We start from the raw sequence: 20,400 nt of genomic DNA, 5'->3' as shown, positions 1-20,400 counted from the left end.
CATCACTTAATACATCCAATGCTACTTGTTTTTTAACTTCGAATGTATTGAATCTATCTATGAACTTAATTTTTAAGTTTTGAGAAATTATTTTTGCTATATGGACGCCAGGTTGCATAATTACTGGTCAACACTATGAAAATCAGAAGCATGATTGCACATGGAATGGTTTTTTTTTTTTTGCAACAATCAAGTTTTTCTCTGTGATTAGTGATTCAGGCACTCTATAATCTATATCATCAATTTCCTGTAAATTAGCTAAAAGTAAACTTTTAAATTCAAGATCAAACTCATCAAAATGATTAGTGATAACTGAAGAAGTGAGTAATAGTTCAAACAATATGGTTTAGATACCAATCATTTTTCTTTTCAAGATTTTAGATCGAACTAAACTAGTAAAAGAATCGAACCAGTTAGTTTAGTTTAGTTTAGTTCGGTTCTGTACTTAATTCAGATGATTCATAAAATATACCTGGAAAACAAATTAAGAAATTGATGCATCTTTCTTTTGTATAGAGTTAGCTCCATCAAGGTGAAAAAGAAAAATCAAACAATATTGAGATCATGTTTTTAAAGGGCTAGAAGATATCATTGCATTGTTTGTTTTTGTATCTGAAATTACATATATATGCATTTTAAAAGTGTGTTTGACTTGAATAAATATTAAATTGATATTTTTTAATGTTTTCTAATTATTTTGATATGTTGTTGTCAAAAATAAAAAAAATCTCAAAAAATATTTTAATATATTTTCAAATAAAAAAATACTTTTAGAAAAAACTCTACATCATAATACAAAATACACCTTGTTAGTATTATGGCTACAAGGATGATTTAATGTTGTTTTTCATTATGTTTTGATGATAACATAAACATTGATTTGATATAGTTTTGATATATGCATATCATATCGATAACTCATGATATATTCTATGAAGCTTTTGAATATTATGCTATAATGCTTAAATGATATCGATAACTTATGATATATTCTATGAAGCTTTTGAATATTATGCTATAATGCTTAAATGATTTAATAAGACTATGTCAATATGCTACATGTAACATGATTGTGTGTCATAAATGTGTGTGTGTGTGTGTGTGTATCTTTCAAGTAATTATCAAATAGGCATGGAAAAAATTCATAAAGGTCAAGAACGAAGAACTTGTAAATATAATGGTCATCAACTTCGTTGATCAAGTTTTTGTAATAGGATTTTGCCAATTAGCACTCAATCTGTTTAGGACACCTAATAATACTCACACAACCTAAACGAACCCAAAAAACCCAAAGAAAACCAATAAATGACCAAAATATAAAAATGGGACAAAATATGAACAATAGACAAAACAGTAAGATAATAGCAAAAAATGTCTAACTGTTTGGATAAACAGCCATACCGTTTCTCAAACTGGTATAGTCGTTTCTCAAAATGGCTAGTCAATTTCTTGAAAATCTCTAGGAACTCTTGGGGTTCTTCAAAATGATTTGATCGATTCTAGAAAGAGTCTGATCAATTCTCAAAATAGTTTAACCGATTCTACCAACCGGCAGAAAACTATGTCTAACGGCTAGTTTTTTTTCTAAGCCTATAAATAACCCTTCACTTTACCAAAATAATGGCGAAACTCCTAAGGCAAAAATCTAAATATGCTTCCTCTTAAAAACAACTTAAAACACTCATGTTTCACTTGTAATCATCTAAATACAAAGTTAAGTGTGAACTAACAAAATCCTCCAAAAAAACTTAATTATTATTCCAAACAACTCTACTAAGAGAGTATATTGTGGAAAATTTAAGTAACACTTTATATACTTGGAAAAGTCTCCTAGAAACTAAATTGTGAGTGATTTAATACTTGTCCTTCAACAAATATTAGCAAAAGGTTTTCTAATATTTAACCCACATAGAGATTAAAGATAAAAGTTTAATCCTAAGCTCGTAAAAGGATTGGATTTGATCTTGCACCCGTAAAAAGATCATGTAACGATTTGGTTTCACCCATTAAGAAAATTAGTGTTTGATAGTGAAACTCTTGAACTAAAATTCAAGGAAAGGAGTAGGAGGTTTATCGAACATCTATTAATCTTGGTATACTCTTTCTAAACTCTAACTCTTTAATTGTTCTATTTATTTTTTTAATTGCTTCCATATTTACTTGAGTGTTTAAAATTGCATGTTATTAGGTAAAAAAAATTAATTTTTAGTTTTACCTTGCATACCTAATTCACCATCCTCTTATATGTATTGTTGTCTTAATCCTAAAACAACATACATAACATAGACAATGGTTTGGTGAATCATTGTGGTCTACTGTTATGGCAATTGTTGAGAAATATCATCCTTGGAACTAAGGAACTAAGTCCTGTTTTTTTTTTTTTATGAGCAACCATAATTTAAAATGTGATTGGTCATATAAACATTTATGGGTAGTGTTTGGAATTGTGGTGGCAATTGCTTTTCAAATTATTTTTTGCTTAAAAATGCATCAAAATCATATTTTTTTTAAAAAATTTATTTTTGACATTAGCACATCAAAATATTCAAAACTCATAAAAAAATAATTTGAATAAAAAATATTAAAAATTTCTCAAAAGTTCCTTTTGAATGCAAAAACAAAGACACTCACGTACCATAGTTTAAAATGCAATTGTTTACGAGACCATTTGGAATTGTGTTCCAAATAGCATTTAAAAAAAAAATTCTTATTTTGCTTAAAATTAAATTTTTTATGTTATTTTGATTGTTTTGAAGCGCCGATGTTAATAATATTTTTTTAAAAAAATATTATTTTAATTTATTTCTAATTAAAAAATCACTTTGAAAAGCAATTGTTACCACACTCATAAACACCCCAACATAAATAAACGTTAACTAGTAAAAGTTATTGCAATTTTTAATTAAAAGAAATGTTGAATTTGTTTAGAAGCTAGCTACAAGATACTTAAGGATAAATTGGGCAATTAGCACAAAAAATAATAATTAAATGCCGGAATAGCACAGGATAAAAAGGTTTTGGTGAAATAGTAGATATCAAGGTTCAAAAAACACGACATTTCAATAATGTTGCGGTTTAGAAATATGACATTTGATACATGTCATATTTCAAAATCACGACAACTGATATCATGGTTCGTAATCGGGACATTAATGAAATGTTATATTTCTGAACGGTGACATTCTCAAAAAGACTGTTTTGAGAAAAGGCTGGACATTTGATAAAACAGTTAAACTGTAGCAAAAACGGTCAGACCGTTTTTGCTACTGTATGGTTTTGGGTCATTTTCGTGTTTTGAGCCTAAAAAAGTTTATAAAATCATAGTTTTTATTAATCTAAAATTGTATTTACTTTATAATTTTAGAGAGTTAAAATATTTACAATTTTATCAAAATTTGGACAGATTTTCCTCTATATAGGAACTATTCCTAAAATTTTATCTTACTTAAAAAAACCAACAAAAAATCACAATTAAACTCAACATATTCTCATATTCTGTAATCACAAGTAACCTAGGAATGCAAAAAAAAAAAACATATATACGTACAACATGAATATAAAATAATTCAATAATTCAATATTCAAGTAATCTCAAAATATATAAACATAACTCATTTATCTATCTACATCTACCTCATTTACTGGATGATCTGATCTCATCAATAACATTGTTGAATCCATTTAGTTAATGCCATGATTCAAAAGCGCGGCATGTAGTTGTCGTGTTTTAGAAACAAGATATTTAGTGGATGTCGCACTTCAGAAGTGTTATAAGATCAAATTATGTTATTTTACCAAATCTTTTTCAAACAATGTCATTCCCCTAAATTTTTAGGTTATGCTAATTTGACCAAAAAAAATGCTTCAGATGATATAATTATTTTGCATAGTAATAGGTGATATTAATTAGTTGGGAACTATTGCTCGTACCAAAATGCTAGAGTTTAAGGACTAATTTTGATGAAAAAAAAAGCAACATTTCTATTATATTGGGAATTTTTTTAAAAAATAAGATAATTTGTTAAAACTTTTGGTAGAATGACATTATTTCATAAAGCATTTGGAAAATAACACAATTTAAACACAATCATGTTTTTTAATATTGCTTTTATACAAAGCCGCTACTGGAAATAGCGGTTGAACACAACAGTGTTTTCTAATATCAATTATGTACCTAACTGTTATTGAGAATAACGGTATTTGTAGTGATGTTTCTTCTTCTTCTTCTTCAAAATAATTAACATTATCAAAAGTCAATTCAAGATTTTATGAAAATTCAATAGCTAAAAATTAAGATTCAAGATCCAATGGGTAAAGAGATAATTTGATATGTCAGGATAGAGAAATTAAGGAAGAAATAAAAAAAAATCATCAGGGACACACTGAGGATTTGTTTTTGACATATTCAGTACTGTTAGAAAAATCTCAATAAGACGTTTTTAATTACATCTTGGAAGACCATTAAACGAGATCATAATTAACTCTAAATTAACCTCGAACAAAACCATAAGAAATTAGGACCATAATTTGATGGTCTTTCAATGTGTGGTTAGAATCGTACATCTTGTCGAGATCTTTCTAATGACACTGAGCATGTTAAAAACAAAAGGTTCGATGTATTCTCAAAAACCTTTTTTTTCTTAGGCATTAGATCTTAAATTTTATTTTTTGACCATTGGATTTTCATAAAAATTTAAATTAATTTTTGTAACTATTAATTAATTTAATTCAGAACTTACTTTTTAAAAAACTACTATTTTTTAATAGCAGTTGGGTTAAAACTATACCATTTCTCAAACTATTCAAATTATATTATATTTTTTAAAACATCATATCTCACAATACCCAACACACTTACTGTTTTTTTAAGATCCAAATCATATTATTATTATTTGTTTTTATTCTAACCTTTCACTCTCCATTATTACCAAACCACATGTCAAAGTTTCTTTTTTTTTTTCTCACAAAACCCTAGAGAGCTTTGAATACTCATCGAGATGTATTCTCCACTCCCAAATTCTCAAACTAATGAGATAGAAGTGTCCAACACCACAAGCAGCACGGCAGACCCTTCTCATACACAGCAGCAGCTTGCACCAAACCCTTATTGCACATCGATCGTGCCCTTTCTTTTCTGTTTGGTCCAAGGTTTAGTCAATAACAGCGACAATTTCCTAGCACAAAATGTTCATCAATGATAATGGTATCCCATCATTTTTTTTTGTATTTAATTTCGATTATGGACCAAAAGGCTTCTCCGAATTCTTAATGGAAATGTTTTATTCAGTGACTGAGTCCTTGTAGGCCCACTTTTGTTTACTATTATACAGCGATTTTTCTATGGAAAAAATTATTTTCCTTGAAGCACAAGGAATTGAACACGTGCTCTCAAAAGGAGCTAGGTCACTTGTGTGTTGCTATAATTGGTTTCCGAGGAGGATAGTCTAGGACCAATTACTTGCTTAATACACTCTTCTGCACTATTTTAGTGGATGTTTACTAGCTAGTGTTAGCTGCTAGTGTTAGACCCGTGTGTTTGATATCATGATCTAATCAAGTTTCTAATTTTTTTTTTAAAAATTAGATTTAAATAAATTTTTATGGATTTATATCGATTTAATATACTAATATTAAAAATAAATTTTAAAAAATAAAATAAATTATTTTAATATATTTTTAAATAAAAATTATTTTAGAAAGTAATTTGTACCAAACTTTCAGCACGTTTTTAGTCAAGAAAGGGCTCACCCTTAACCTAAATACCACTCATAGCTCTAGTAAGTGTCCCATAACTCCATTATTAAGGATAATAAGTGAGGTTTGACCGAGATAAACAATTGTACTAGTGGTAGAAAGCAAAGCTCCTTTTAGTGCACACACCACAACAAAAACAAATATTTTGGTTTCTAAAATCTTCGGATGTCCCTTTTTGATCCCCTTTTAAACACTCTACTTATCCACGAGATGTTTTTAATCTTGGACTTTTTCACGTTCCACCATTGAGAAAAGGAGTGAGTGGGGCTTAATCTCAACCCAATAAAGCCAATATACTCATTTCAATGGCTGGGAAAATAGAATTTATCATGTTGGAGACCCCCTTTTAAGCCAATAATTAATGGGAGGAATACGCTAATTAACATATAAATAATGGAGGGAACATTCAAATCAACTCTCGATGCTCTTAACCGTCTCGCATACGTCCCTTTCGAGCCTTAGGGTATTATTAATTAATTAAACCCACTTCGTAATCTTTTTGTTTCTTAATTTCATTGTTCTTGACAGCATAGGATTAATTTCTGATTATACAGTCGGCGATCCTCTTATTTAACTTAATTATTATTATCAAGAGGAGAGAATCTCTAATTTCAAGTTAAATATCCTGCATGCCGGCCTTCCTAATCTTCTAGACGTGGTGGTCGGCAAGATTCTCAGTCGTTCCAGGCATGGCTGAGTAGATAATTTAATTTAATTTCCTAGTTTTTTTTTTTTTGTTCTTGAAGTCTGAATCTGTTCTTGTAATTAAAGCAAGAAAAATATATAATTTTTGAATTCATCACTCTTCGATTGGCCGACAAGAGTGAAGTATAGGGATCATTCGGCGATCATAATTTACAAGTCGTGCAATCATCCTATCGGACACAGAAAACAAATTATTTTATTTTATCCTAAATGGGCATTAAGAACATATATTAATTTATTTATTTATTGATACTTTAATACGTATGTGATATTCCCTCCATGATAACAATCAAAGGGCCGTTCAAGTCTCTTCAACTCCAACCGCCAAAACCGAAAAAACAAAACGGACAATCCACGTGGGAAACGCATAACAAAACGACATGCCTACGTAGGAGCGCACAAAGTCTTCGGATTGCCAGTCGATGTCAGGATTTTTGCTGAGGTGTTTTGGACTTGGGCCCCACAGATTAAGCATCGCCTTGTCAAATTATAGTACGTGTCTCCTGTGGACAACGTGGCATAATGAATCCTGGGACTTTTAACGGAGGCCCCACGCCTACTTTTCTCGGATTGCATCATAAAAACAAAGAAATAAAGATTATTTATTACCCATCAAGGTCAGTTCTTGTCTTTTCCTTGTGTCAGAAAAAAAAAAAAAGAGAGAAGATTGTGACAGGACAGAAATAATTTGTTTTCCTTGCTTTGTTATTTAAAAGAGATAGCAATCAATCCAAATTGTTGATTTATCTATTTTTTAATATGTCACTTGTTAAATGCTTTTAGTAATAGGTTTTTTCATTAAAAATGTATTTTTATATATTTTTTAAATACAATGATATCTGAGTTAATTTATAGCTATACTATCATTTATAATGCATCGTTAACTTTTTTATTTAATATAAAATATTTATGGATTTGAAAATATAAATAAATAAATAAATAAATAATCTTTATCTAGTTGGTCAATTCAAAACTCCATGTTTTAGAGTGTGGTTGTGATTACTTTTCAAAATGTTTTTTACTTAAAAATATATAAAGATAATATTTTTTTATTTTTTAAAAATTATTTTTGATATCAATGCATCAAAATAATCTAAAAACATCAAAACATATTAATTTGAAGCAAAAAAAACTTGTAAATTTTTTAAAAAACACTTTTAAAACAGAAAAACAAACATAAATCAATTTATTTGGGTCAACTCTACAAATTAACAATACATCACTTCAATTTTTTAAAATCTTTTTATCCTTTTGAAAAAAATATAGGTACGTTGTTGATACTTGATCGGACCTTGATCTACGTAGAACTCTAAAATATATAATAAATAATTGATACAAATTGTTGATTATTATAAACAAATATAATTGTGTACATGTTCCCTTAAAGTGTGAATGGTCAAATTAAATCCAGTCTCTATCCGTTCACCGAGCCATAACGCGGCCGCATACAAGGCCAACGAGATGGAGCACCCACAGCTGAATTTGTCAGGAAGGATCAAAGAAAATTATAAAATAAGAAAGGAACCAGCAAAATAAAAATCACAAGTCAAAGCACACCTTACACCAAAAGAATTCCGATCATACTAGCTCATTGACAATATATATAGAAATGTTTTTGCGGCATGATTATCTTGCCGACAACAGTGCATTCACACCGTTTCTTCTCTAGCTTTTACCACCCCATGGTGGATTCGCAGTGGCTTAATGGAGTTCCACAGCTAGTTCAGGTCTAGCAAAAAAGACTTGCGAGGTGCAACATTCTATTACCTGGCTCTGCAGTTTTTTCATGCCAAGAGAGCAGTGATTTATTTACTTGACACCTTTTCTTTTCTTTTCTTTTACCTTGATCTACACCGGTAAAATTAACTGTGAAATTAGACATGACCAATGGTTTTTTTCTTCCCTGGAAATGAGAGAATTCAATACAAGAATTATGTCTGCCAGCCCTTTCTTGGAAATAATAATAATAATACAAAATCTTGATTTAGAGAGAAAGCAGGTAAAGTTAAAATCAGTGAAAAGTCATGTCAAGATATATATAATCATACAAAATCATGAATAGAACATTAGCAGTGATCTCACATGGTAACAAAAGATGACATAATTAATTTGACTCAGCCCATGATAGCTACCTACTACATGTATGGAATTTGACTCTTCCATATTTTGTTACTGATACTCTTATCTTCTTTTTTTTTTTCTTTTTTTTAATCTCTTGTGATGGCAAAAGGTCCAAGAATCTATTATAGTACTGGTAATGAAGACATAATTGCATCTTCTTTGTCTCTTCTCTTGCTGCTGCTCACAGAATTAGTCTTGTCAATGCTTTTTCACATGTGAATCTCACCTTTAAAACCATTTCAGACACCAGTTAGCTAAACCTTCAAGTCCTTGTCTCCCGTCTGTGTGCTCTCACCTCTTTGTTTTACGGCCTCCATTATATTCAGTAAGAGTACTGTGCTTTTTGCTATCATGTTTTTATGTATTTGTTTTTCTTGTTTTAAGGTATGGAATGGATGTAACAGTTTGTATTTTCTGTAGTTTTTGGAGGGAAGAGACTTTGAGGATTGTGATTGGAACAGAGAAAAAATGTTGCGGAGATATCTTTTGGCAGTTGTAGTGTTGATTAATGTTCTTGAACTTGCTAGAGCTAGTCTGTGCACTGATGGGGGAAAGCCACATCGGATTCTTTTGGATACAGATGTTGATACTGATGATTTCTTCGCTCTTTTGTACCTCTTGAAGCTTAACAGATCAGAATTTGAATTGGAGGTGAGTCCTTTTGCTTTTCTTGTATCTGTTGTACATTCATTTTCCAGCTTTTGGATCTGTTGCATAAAAGTTAAGCTGCATATGATCAATGGAAAAGTTGTTAGCTCAGGGCTGAGTTTTGCCTTGATTCTAGAATCATTAAATAGTTTTCTTCTCTCTTTGATCACATCAGAATTATTAGATAGTTGGATCAGAGAATTCTTTTCATTCTCTGAAATGGCCAAGTAGTCGAAGCACCTTTTAATCCTAAATAGAGCTCATCTGGATGCTTAAAATATGACTTTAGAGCCTAGTTTCCTGGAATTACAACAGAATTATTATATATCTTTTAGTAACAATGCAGTTTCTGATATCTTTGACAAGGCCTGCATTTTTCCTTTTCAAGATTTTTTGCCTGCTCCAAGATATATATAGTTTCATGAACACTTGATAACATTGGCAGTTATTGCCTTAGTCCAGGCAGTCACTATCAACACAAATGCATGGACTGATGCAGGGCATGCCGTGAACCAAATCTATGACATTCTTTACATGATGGGTCGTGACGATTTATCTGTTGGAATGGGAGGTGAGGGTGGAATAAAAGAAGATGGTCACATACTTCCGGATGTTGGTGGTTATCTTCCTATAGTTGAACAGGTGCGTTCAACTACCCTCTTCTGCATTTAAAGATGGTATCCTTTTCTTTTGATCAAGTTGTACTTTTATGACGATTTGATTTGCTAATACATGCTTAGGGAAGTCAACTTAAAGACAATTTCTTTGAGATATTCACTAATCTCTCGTTTTCTATGATTATGTTTATCGACATGGTACACTGGTATTGATGTCTAAGACTTCATATCAGGGAAATGCAACTGCAGGAGGTTGTAGATACAGACAAGCTATTCCTGTTGGTCTAGGAGGACGGCTAGATATTGATTCTAACTATGGCATAAGGAAAGCATTCCTGCCTCAGGTACAAATTTGGTTGAGTTGCTTGTAGTTTTCAACTGCAGTTTAAGCAGATTATTCTCTTTCACACGCGCGCGCACTCCACACACTGCATGCAGTGTATTTTGTTTGGATTGATTATTCAGAACAATATGTTAAATCACTATCTAGCAGGTATGTGGTTTCTCCTTTTGTCAACAAGAATTTCCTGTGGAACTGAATCCACGAGCTTAGCATTTGTTGTATTTACAGTTGAATTTGAAGATCTGCTCTTTAACGCTCCTCCCAATAACATTATATTCATATATGTCACATACATTTGTTCATGAACCAGGGCAGCAGGGGGTATTCTCCTCTTCAACAGCCTACTGCCCAGCAAGTGCTGATTGAGAAAGTATCTGCAGGTCCTATTACCATTTTCATAATAGGAGCTCATACAAATATTGGGATTTTTCTTATGAAGAATCCACATCTCAAGAAGAATATCCAGCATATATATGTGATGGGCGGTGGTGTGAGGTCAAAAAATCCAACTGGTTGTTGCCCCAATAATGCAAGTTCATCATGCCAACCAAGACAGTGTGGTAACCCTGGTAATCTGTTCACTGACTACACTAGCAACCCTTATGGTGAATTCAATATCTTTGGTGATCCTTTTGCTGCATACCAGGTAAACCAAGAATAGACTTTGGATACTTCTAGATACAAAGAATGGCTGCATTCTACGATGACACATTTGCTTTTAATTCAGGTGTTTCATTCTGGAATTCCAGTCACCCTTGTGCCCCTTGATGCAACAAATACCATTCCAATAAATGAGAATTTCTTTGAGGCATTTGAGCAAAACCAGCACACATACGAGGCACAATACTGCTTTCAGTCCTTGAAAATGGCTCGTGACACTTGGTTTGATGACCAATTCTATACTGTAATGCTTGTTTCAAGAACTTTTACCAATTGAAACCTTATATGAAATGTCATATATATCTTTTCGTGCGGCAAGGGAGAACTAAAACTTTTATGATCATAAATCTTAATACATCTTTTGCAGAGCTATTTCATGTGGGACTCCTTCACGTCAGGTGTAGCAGTTTCTATCATGCGTACTTTGCATAACCAAAATGGAGAAAATGAATTTGCAGAAATGGAGTATATGAACATAACTGTGGTGACTTCAAATGAACCTTATGGGATAAATGACGGATCGAATCCATTCTTTAATGACCGTAAGGTTCCAAAGTTTAATCTAGTGAAAGGAGGAGTGCACAGTGGTCATGTTCAGACTGGTCTTCGAGATCCATTTTGCATTGTGCAAAATGGGAAAGGGAGATGCAAGGTAAATCGCTTTCTTTGGTGGAAACACACCAGCCAAATCGTGTTCTTAAAAGACCATCTATCATTATTTTTTTCATCTCACCCAACAAAGATGTTGCTTGTTTTCTTCAATCCAATGGCTTTGGCACTAGGAAAATCAATTTCAGTCGCTTGCTTGTTTAATTATATTCAAATCTTTAAATGTAGGACGGCTACACAGAGGAGGTAACCAGTTCAGATGGAGTACGTGTTCTTGTTGCTACAAGAGCAAAGCCTAATCCGGACAGTAATAGCATCCTTGACAGAGCATACTTCAAGAGCTTTTTGGATGTAAGTTCATTCAAGCATTGTTTCTCTATATAATCATCAGTGTTTATAATTGTTTCTGATGTATCACTTTAGATATCTTCCAATGATATACTAACAAACGTTTTCGTGTATACAGGTTCTTAACCATCCTCATCAGACTGGAAGGTTCAATTTTACTACACAATTTCCTCATTACAAGAAAGTTTTCTACAAACCAGACTTCGGAACCAAAAGACTAGGGAAACCTGTTGTCTTCGATATGGATATGAGCGCAGGGGATTTTCTGGCTTTATTCTATCTCCTTAAAGTGCCAGTAGAAATAATCAACCTCAAGGCAAGTGCTTTCAATTTTCCAGATTCTTTACAGCAGGCATGTGCTATTAGTCCTGTAAAAGCCAAGTTCGAAAGACTACAACTCTAGTTACCATTTTTATTTCAGGCGATAATTGTAACTCCAGTAGGCTGGGCAAATGCTGCAACAATAGATATTGTTTACGATTTATTGCACATGATGGGTCGCGATGATATTCCAGTTGGTCTAGGAGAGATATTTGCAATGAACCAGTCTGATCCAATTTTCTCTGCGGTTGGAGACTGCAAGTACCTTAAGGCCATCCCTCACGGGAGTGGTGGACTTTTAGACTCGGACACTCTCTATGGGCTTGCTCGTGATTTACCGCGAAGCCCTAGAAGGTATAATTTCCCTCCATAGATGTTGATGCCTTTTCTTTCCTCTTATTTGAACCGTGATCTTGCTTTATTCGGGACTCAAATATCGAAGGCTTATTTTTCTTCTCAAGGTATACTGCAGAAAATTCTGTAAAATATGGAGCTCCTCGCGACACAGATCACCCTGAGCTCAGGCAGCCTCTAGCACTGGAAATCTGGGATTCCATTGTAAGGACATTGGATCCAGGATCCAAGATTACCATATTGACCAATGGTCCCTTGACCAGTTTAGCCAAGATAATACAGAATGAGAATAACACAAGCTCTGTGATTCAGGTAAGTGGACTTGATCTGCTATTTTCAAGTAACTAGCAACTAATGCTGTGCCACGCGGTGGTGGTACACATGCTCATGATGTTTCATATGTCATCGCAGGATGTTTATGTTGTTGGAGGACATATCAGCCATAGTGATACAGACAAAGGAAATGTTTTGACTATTGATAGTAATGAGTATACAGAACTAAATATGTTTCTTGATCCCTTGGCTGCTAAGACAGTTTTCGAGTCATCACTTGACATCACGCTAATTCCACTCGGCGTCCAACGCAGAGTCAGTTCCTTTCCTAAGATCCTAAGAAGTTTACGCAGCAAGACAAAAAGAACACCTGAGGAATTGTTTGTGCAGCGTTTGCTATCAAGGCTTTACCGCCTGAAAGAAACTCATCACAGATATCATCACATGGTAAGGATTCTAATCTTAGCCTGAAGGAAAGCACCTTTATATTGGTTATAGATAGTAACTGGATCATTTCATAGACTTTCTGAATATTGAAGGGCTTAAATTTGTTTGCTAAGAGACAATAGTTGTGTCCGGGGAGTATGCTTGATCCTTCTCTAAAGGAGAGAGTCTTTTAGCTGCCACTACTGAATGAGCTTGCTCTGCAGGATACATTCTTGGGCGAAATCCTTGGTGCAGTAGTCTTAGCTGGGGATCATTCCAAGCTTGAGCCAATCTGGCTAGCCAAACCTATCATGATCCTTGCTGAAGGTGATGAATCGAAAGATGGACAAGTTGTGATTGATGAAAAACAAGGAAAATTTGTCAAGATATTGGAGAATGTAGAGCTTGAGGCACATTATGATCTTTTCGCGAAGCGACTTGCCGTTAAGAAGCAATCTGCTGTCGTTGGAAGCTTTGGTGAACAGAGAAGAATTTGGGGTGTGCCACCAAATTGAATCAGATGGGTCTCCTTACTGATACATTGGTCTGAACATTATACCCTGACAGCAGTAAATGATTTTTTATTTTTAATACTGTTATTAGTGGAGGATTTCACTGGATCAATCGTATTTCCTGCAAAAATAATTCTTTCTGTTTTGTACTTAGCACATTGAAAGAGAAACAAAAAAAAGGTAGATTATATAGTAGAAAATTGAAGGTATACATTGAAAAAATGGGTGCTTTCTTTTGTCGGAGCAAAAAAGTATTTTAAACCTGTGAATTCGCATTTGGAAACCATGTGTTCTAAGTTTTAAATCAAGATTTTGATGAATGTCTTTGAAATCTTCTTATAGGATGAACTTTCAAATGGCACAATAGCTAAGAAGACTATTTTCTTCTTCCCCCTTCTCTACTCAGATTTTACCTGCTTGCTATTTCATATTATGATGTTTGTGCACGTATCCAGTGCTTGGAATTTGGAAAATATCTTTAGTGACGAAGCTAGATTCTTTTTTTTTTCTTTTTTTTGAGAAATGGGGCAAATCTATTCTATGGTAAAAACTGGAAAAAATATATTTTATCCATATATATATTATTATTTTTGTTAGAGAATAATATAAATCATATCTTGAGATTTTACCTAACAATTTAAGCTATTGGGTTGAGATGGTTCTTTGACATGGTATCAAAGCCTTGATGACCAAGCGGTCACGAGTTCGAATCTCAACATCTCTATTTATTTGATAAAAATTAAGCACAAAGTAATATGAGTCTGTGCAAGTTTCAAGCTCAAAGGGTTTTCATTTGAGGGGGTATGTTATAGAATAATATAAATCATATCTTGAGACTTTACCTAACAGTTTAAGCTATTGGGTTGAGATGGTTCTTTAACCGCTTTGAATTATTTGTTGGGATTTGACCACACTAAATGTATCCCAGAGATTATTTTTTAAATAAATTTAGTATCGGTTGACTAACGCAAGGCAATCCAAGATATCTCTTACCAGAAATCAAGGAGGGAGGAAAAATAGCGCTAAATATGGCGGAGAAAAAATTAATGCACGCATCTTTGAAAAAGGAAGGTGCATGCATGGTAGGAAGATGTTTAATTACATAAATTCTTTAGAACAAAATCGGATATCTGTAGCCATCATAATTACTGAGAAATCTATCAAAACGCCTATATATAGCGATCTAGTCTACCTAGTCTCTTGTTTGTTTTTCAAAGAATGGAACTTGATCAGTAAAATATATCGTGAATCGGAGGAGAGAATGATCCAGCAGAAGAATCTCTGGGTGCTCTTAGCATTGATTAATACTATCGCACTTGTTGGATTTAATCATCTGTGCCATGCAGAGGGAAAGGCACACCGTATTCTTTTGGACACAGATGTCGATACTGATGATGTCTTCGCTCTTTTCTACCTCTTGAAGCTCAACAGATCACGATTTGGATTGGAGGTCAGTCTGTCAATTGATCAAGTATGTGTTTAACAAATTACATCAATCGAGTCTGCTTTGATCATCAGTCTGCTCTATTCTTGCTCCAGGCAGTCACTGTGAACACGAACTCATGGACAGATGCAGGGCATGGTGTGAGCCAAATCTATGACATTCTTTACATGATGGGCCGTGACGATGTGTCTGTTGGGATGGGAGGTGAGGGTGGAATAGCAGAAGATGGCGACATATTCCCAGATGTTGGTGGTTTTCTTCCTATAGTTGAACAGGTCGGTCTTCCACTGTGCCCCCCTCATGATCTTCTGCTAGATTTCACTGCAATTTTTACTATTCTTTCGTTGTCTGTGAATTTATGGACTCAATGATACCTGAGGCTGTATGATATCACTCAGGGGAAGTCAACAGCAGGAGGTTGTAGATACAGACAAGCTATTCCTGTTGGCCCTAGAGGACGGCTGGATCTTGATTCTAACTACGGCTTACGGAGAGCATTTCTGCCACAGGTACAGAATTAGTCAGAGCCCATTTGAATTGCGGCGCGCTGCGGCATGAAAATCATTTATCTAATCTTAAACAAACATGAGCCGAGTTTGCTTCTGGTATAGACATGGGATATTGCTTTCCTATTTACTTTACTGATGGAAATAATTGAATGAAATAAATAAACAAATCATTTTTAGCTGCCTTTTGAAAATCATAATCAATATTTAGTAAATGGCTTTAATGATATTGATTTTTATGATATTATTAAATTTAATTTCTTAATTCATATATGACTTGTTTATTTATGGAACTAATCAAATAAAATTCAATTAATAAAGCGAAACAAGTTAATTATTTTATTTATGAATATGATTGAAATATTTCTTAAATAAATTATTTGTTTATTCTTTTTTGAAATTCAATATAATTGTTATTTCTACGACTTGAGAATAGCAAATTAATTTTATTTTTGAGAAATAATTATAAAATAAACTAATTAGTTCTTAAAATGAACAAAAGAATTAGTTCCTTTTATATATATATATATATATATATAATTTTGTTGATAAATTAACCAGGGCAGCAGGAAATATTCTCCTCTTGAACAGCCAACCGCCCAACAAGTGCTGACAGAAAAGATATCTGCAGGTCCTATTACTGTTTTAATTACAGGAGCTCATACAAATATTGGCGTTTTTCTTATGAACAATCCACATCTGAAGAACAATATTGAGCATATATACGTGATGGGTGGGGCCGTGAGGTCAGACGGCAATCTGTTTGCAGACCTCTATAGTAATCCTTTTGCTGAATTTAATATATTTGCAGATCCTTTTGCTGCATACCAGGTATTTAATTAATTAATAAACAAAAACAAATATATATATATATATATTAGCTAGGTAATAAATAAGAATTGTTGCCTGTGATTATTAATGGAGAGTACGCAAATTTGCTTCTAGGTTTTACATTCTGGAATTCCTCTCACCCTTGTGCCCCTCGATGCAACCAATACCATTCCTACAAATGAGAATTTCTTCAAGGCATTTGAGCAGAACCAGCACACCTACGAGGCACAATACTGCTTCCGGTCCTTGAAAATGACTCGTGACACTCGGACTGACGACCACTTTTACACTGTAATCCTTCCGTATCTTCCTTTTCGTTTTGTTCTTCTTCTTCAAGATTCCTCAGCAGCAAGTGACAGTTTCCTTTATACGATTGTCGATGGGATGTGTGTTTCAGTGCCTGACAAGATATTTTGCAGAGCCATTACATGTGGGACACCTTCGCAGCTGGTGTAGCAGTTTCTACCATGCGTAACTCGCAAAACCGAGATGGAGAAAATGAATTTGCTGAAATGGAGTACATGAACATAACAGTAGTGACTTCAAATGAACCTTTTGGGATAAGTGATAGCTCGAATCCATTCTTTTACCACCGTGAAGTCCCAAGGTTTAATCTGACGAAAGGCGGAGTGCACAGTGGTCATGTGCAGACAAGCCTTCGAGATCCTCTTTGCCTTGGGGAGAATGGGAAAGGGCGGTGTGAGGTAATCTTTCTAGGACCCCTGCATGCCATCTTCTGTAAGAGAAAGATGTATCATTTCTTTAAGGATTTACCTTGTAATTTCCTTTCCGAAATGTTAACTGGCCTTCTGATGCAACATAATGGTCGATATAGGATGGCTATACAAAGGAGGTAAGTGGTGCAGAGGCAGTGCGTGTTCGTGTTGCTACGAGAGCGAAGCCTAATCCTGACAGGAATAGCACACTTGACAGAGCATTCTACAAGAGCTTCTTGGATGTGAGTTCACCAAGGCATTAATCTTGTTCTTCTGAATCTAAAATTCTTTTTGCTTATTCCTTAACTCTAGACCAACAAAATCTAATGCAATGGTAAAACAGGCCCTGAATGACCCTCAACAATCTGGGAGGTTTAATTTTACCACTCAATTTCCTCATTACAAGGAAGTTCTTTACAGGCCAGACTTTGGAACCAAAGGACTGGGGAAGCCTGTTGTCTTTGATATGGATATGAGTGTTGGAGATTTCCTGGCTTTATTCTATCTCCTTAAAGTGCCTGTAGAAGAGATCAACGTCAAGGTAAGTGACTTCAATTTTCCAACAAGCATATACAATTAGCTCTGCTTGTCAAAACCAGCTCGGGATCTAACCTGAAAAAGGACCAAGATCATTGAGTTGTTAGGTCAACCTGGTTCAATCATTTCTTATCAAAAAGACATTGTTTTGTTCTTTTAAAAAAATTCCTTAGCCAATTTAAACAAGTCAATGTTGAAACCGACCAGCTAAGACCAGATTAGGTTTGTCGAGTTATTCTATAGAATTGTCTTCGAGTTACCCCCTAGAGTTAGAGTTGTGTTGGGTTTAATAATTATACTTGCGACTACCAACACATTGGTTCCAGTTGTACAAAACACAACTATGGTGCCTTTTTCTGTCTACCAACACATTGGTTCCAGTTGTACAAAACACAACTATGGTGCCTTTTTCTGTTCTCTTTCCCTCCTGTCGAAAGCAGTGGGTCTAATGTCATATCCTCTTGGTCATTTCATCCAGGGAATCATTGTAAGTCCAACAGGATGGGCAAATGCTGCAACGATAGACATTGTTTATGATTTTTTGCATATGATGGGCCGTGATGATATTCCAGTTGGTCTAGGAGATGTATTTGCAATGAACCAGTCTGATCCTGTTTTCTCTGCGGTTGGAGACTGCAAGTACCTTAAGGCCATCCCTCACGGGAGTGGTGGACTTTTAGACTCGGACACTCTCTATGGGCTTGCTCGTGATTTACCGCGAAGCCCTAGAAGGTATAATTTCCCTCCATAGATGTTGATGCCTTTTCTTTCCTCTTATTTGAACCGTGATCTTGCTTTATTCGGGACTCAAATATCGAGGGCTTACTTTTCTTCTCAAGGTATACTGCAGAAAATTCTGTAAAATATGGAGCTCCTCGCGACACAGATCACCCTGAGCTCAGGCAGCCTCTAGCACTGGAAATCTGGGATTCCATTGTAAGAACATTGGATCCAGGATCCAAGATTACCATATTGACCAATGGTCCCTTGACCAGTTTAGCCAAGATAATACAGAATGAGAATAACACAAGCTCTGTGATTCAGGTAAGTGGACTTGATCTGCTATTTTCAAGTAACTTGCAACTAATGTTGTGCCACGCAGTGGTGGTACACATCGTTATGATGTTTCAAATGTCATTGCAGGAGGTCTATGTTGTCGGAGGACATATCAGCCATAGTAAAACAGATAAAGGAAATGTTCCGAACATCGATCTTAATGACTATACAGAACTGAATATGTTTCTTGACCCCTTGGCTGCTAAGACAGTCTTTGAGTCTTCACTTGACATCACGCTAATTCCACTCGGCGTCCAACGCAGAGTCAGTTCCTTTCCAGAGATCCTAGAAAGGCTACGCAAGATTAACACAACACCCGAGGCATTGTTTGCGCAGCGTTTGCTATCAAGGCTTTACCACTTGAAAGAAACTCATCGTAGATATCAACAAATGGTAAGGGTTCTAATCTTAGCATGTATCAGTACTTCTGAACATCATAATCCTAGAAGAAATGCATTGCTATCATTTTGGTTCCTGTTTTTTACTGTCTGACCAGAATCAGCATTTTACACAACGTGTAATTGAAACTGTTTCGTAGACTTTCTGCATTTTCGAGAGCTTAAGATTTACAAGTGAATGTTGTTGAATACATGGAGTATCTTTGATCGTTCTCTGATGGAGAATCTTTAGCTGCTATTGCTAAATGATATTACACTGCAGGATACCTTCTTAGGGGAAATCCTTGGTGCAGTAGTGTTAGCTGGTAATTTTTCGAAGCTGGACCCAACATTCCGAGTCAAACCCATCAAGGTCCTTGCTGAAGGTGTTGAATCAGAGGATGGACGAATGGTAATTGATGAAAAACAAGGAAGATTGGTTAAAATAGTGGAGAAAGTAGACCTTGGAGCATATTACGATCTTTTCACAGAGCAGCTGGGCAGCAAGGAACAATCTGCTGTCATAGGAAGCGTTGATGAGCAGAGAAGAAATTGGAGCGTGCCGCTAAATTTAACCAGAGGTAAGCTTAGTTTATGGGGCTAATTATTTCCAGACAGCACGAAATGGTTTTTTTTTTAACTCAGATATGTTTTTAATTGTATGCTTAAACTCTTCTGTGTGCAGGATTTCACTAGACCAATAACTCATGCAGAAATTATTAGTTCTGCTGTTCTGTACTTGGAATAATGGAAAAAAAATAAAGTGCCTGTAAACTTGTAGGGAAACAGTGAATATATACATTGAAAATTTGGGTTCTATCTTTTCTTGGAACAAAATATTTGTAAAAGGTTGTGTTAGGTTAGAATTTTAAAACAGATATAATAAAAACATAAACATGTTTAGTTGGAGACACATAAAAATATTCAGCTGTCAAAACAATTTTCCTTCTCTTTCGTTCTACCAAACAGAAGCAGAGACCAAGATGTTTGGTGATGGTGGTCGGTCCTCTACTTGGAGACTAAACGGCAACGGCAACAAAACCTGGGTAGTATTTTTTTTTTTTATCACAACTAACCTCCACGTTTGTGTCCATTGCTTCGCAGCAGACAGAAGAGACAGCCTCAACAGATTACAGTTGACCTTAAAAATCAAAATCTTTCCAGTTGATTTCATATAAGATCTTCAGTATCAAACTGAGCGTACAGATTGCAAAAATTACTACGGTGACAATGAGAAACCAA

General features: G+C 34.4%; 2 protein-coding genes across 7 annotated transcripts; both read left to right on the top strand.

The window, feature by feature from the left end:
- Positions 1–8,526: 8,526 nt before the first annotated feature.
- LOC133704344 (nucleoside hydrolase 3) lies at positions 8,527–13,840 on the top strand. Of its 4 annotated transcripts, none has more exons than XM_062129148.1 (14): positions 8,527–8,600; positions 8,824–8,905; positions 9,001–9,231; positions 9,691–9,870; positions 10,079–10,189; positions 10,499–10,834; positions 10,916–11,092; positions 11,216–11,500; positions 11,686–11,808; positions 11,924–12,121; positions 12,227–12,480; positions 12,588–12,792; positions 12,892–13,200; positions 13,404–13,840. In XM_062129148.1, the coding sequence occupies exons 1-14, from the start codon at positions 8,542–8,544 to the stop codon at positions 13,692–13,694; spliced, it is 2,841 nt and encodes a 946-aa protein (XP_061985132.1). In that variant the 5' UTR covers positions 8,527–8,541; the 3' UTR covers positions 13,695–13,840. The 4 variants fall into 4 exon arrangements, with proteins under 4 accessions (XP_061985132.1, XP_061985135.1, XP_061985133.1 ...); XM_062129149.1 differs by lacking the exon at positions 8,527–8,600 and adding an exon at positions 8,630–8,713; XM_062129151.1 differs by lacking the exons at positions 12,892–13,200; positions 13,404–13,840 and having other exon boundaries at positions 12,599–12,786.
- A 725-nt stretch (positions 13,841–14,565) lies between these two features.
- Positions 14,566–19,975, top strand: LOC133704163 (nucleoside hydrolase 3-like). 3 transcript variants are annotated; one of them, XM_062128928.1, is made up of 13 exons: positions 14,567–15,141; positions 15,231–15,410; positions 15,534–15,644; positions 16,203–16,472; positions 16,587–16,763; positions 16,892–17,176; positions 17,308–17,430; positions 17,532–17,729; positions 18,204–18,457; positions 18,565–18,769; positions 18,869–19,174; positions 19,442–19,739; positions 19,844–19,975. In XM_062128928.1, the coding sequence occupies exons 1-13, from the start codon at positions 14,767–14,769 to the stop codon at positions 19,852–19,854; spliced, it is 2,793 nt and encodes a 930-aa protein (XP_061984912.1). In that variant the 5' UTR covers positions 14,567–14,766; the 3' UTR covers positions 19,855–19,975. The 3 variants fall into 3 exon arrangements, with proteins under 3 accessions (XP_061984911.1, XP_061984912.1, XP_061984913.1); XM_062128927.1 differs by lacking the exon at positions 19,844–19,975 and having other exon boundaries at positions 14,566–15,141; positions 19,442–19,762; XM_062128929.1 differs by lacking the exons at positions 14,567–15,141; positions 15,231–15,410 and having other exon boundaries at positions 15,531–15,644; positions 16,273–16,472.
- The last annotated feature ends 425 nt before the right edge of the window (positions 19,976–20,400 follow it).

Source organism: Populus nigra, chromosome 10 (assembly GCF_951802175.1).
Source record: "Populus nigra chromosome 10, ddPopNigr1.1, whole genome shotgun sequence".
In the NCBI taxonomy this organism is placed as follows: Eukaryota; Viridiplantae; Streptophyta; class Magnoliopsida; order Malpighiales; family Salicaceae; genus Populus; species Populus nigra.
The sequence above is the reverse complement of the archived record's forward strand: the minus strand, read 5'-3'. Positions and strand labels throughout refer to the sequence as shown.

Excerpts from the sequence above, each read along its gene's own strand:
- LOC133704344 (XM_062129148.1), top strand. The coding sequence starts at position 8,542 with ATGGTAACAAAAGATGACATAATTAATTTGACTCAGCCCATGATAGCT. Across the intron at positions 8,601-8,823 it reads ATGATAGCTACCTACTACAT|ACACCAGTTAGCTAAACCTT; the intron begins GTATGGAATTTG and ends AAACCATTTCAG. Across the intron at positions 9,232-9,690 it reads GATCAGAATTTGAATTGGAG|GCAGTCACTATCAACACAAA; the intron begins GTGAGTCCTTTT and ends GCCTTAGTCCAG.
- LOC133704163 (XM_062128927.1), top strand. The coding sequence starts at position 14,767 with ATGCATGGTAGGAAGATGTTTAATTACATAAATTCTTTAGAACAAAAT. Across the intron at positions 17,730-18,203 it reads TAGAAGAGATCAACGTCAAG|GGAATCATTGTAAGTCCAAC; the intron begins GTAAGTGACTTC and ends CATTTCATCCAG. Across the intron at positions 18,770-18,868 it reads ACACAAGCTCTGTGATTCAG|GAGGTCTATGTTGTCGGAGG; the intron begins GTAAGTGGACTT and ends ATGTCATTGCAG.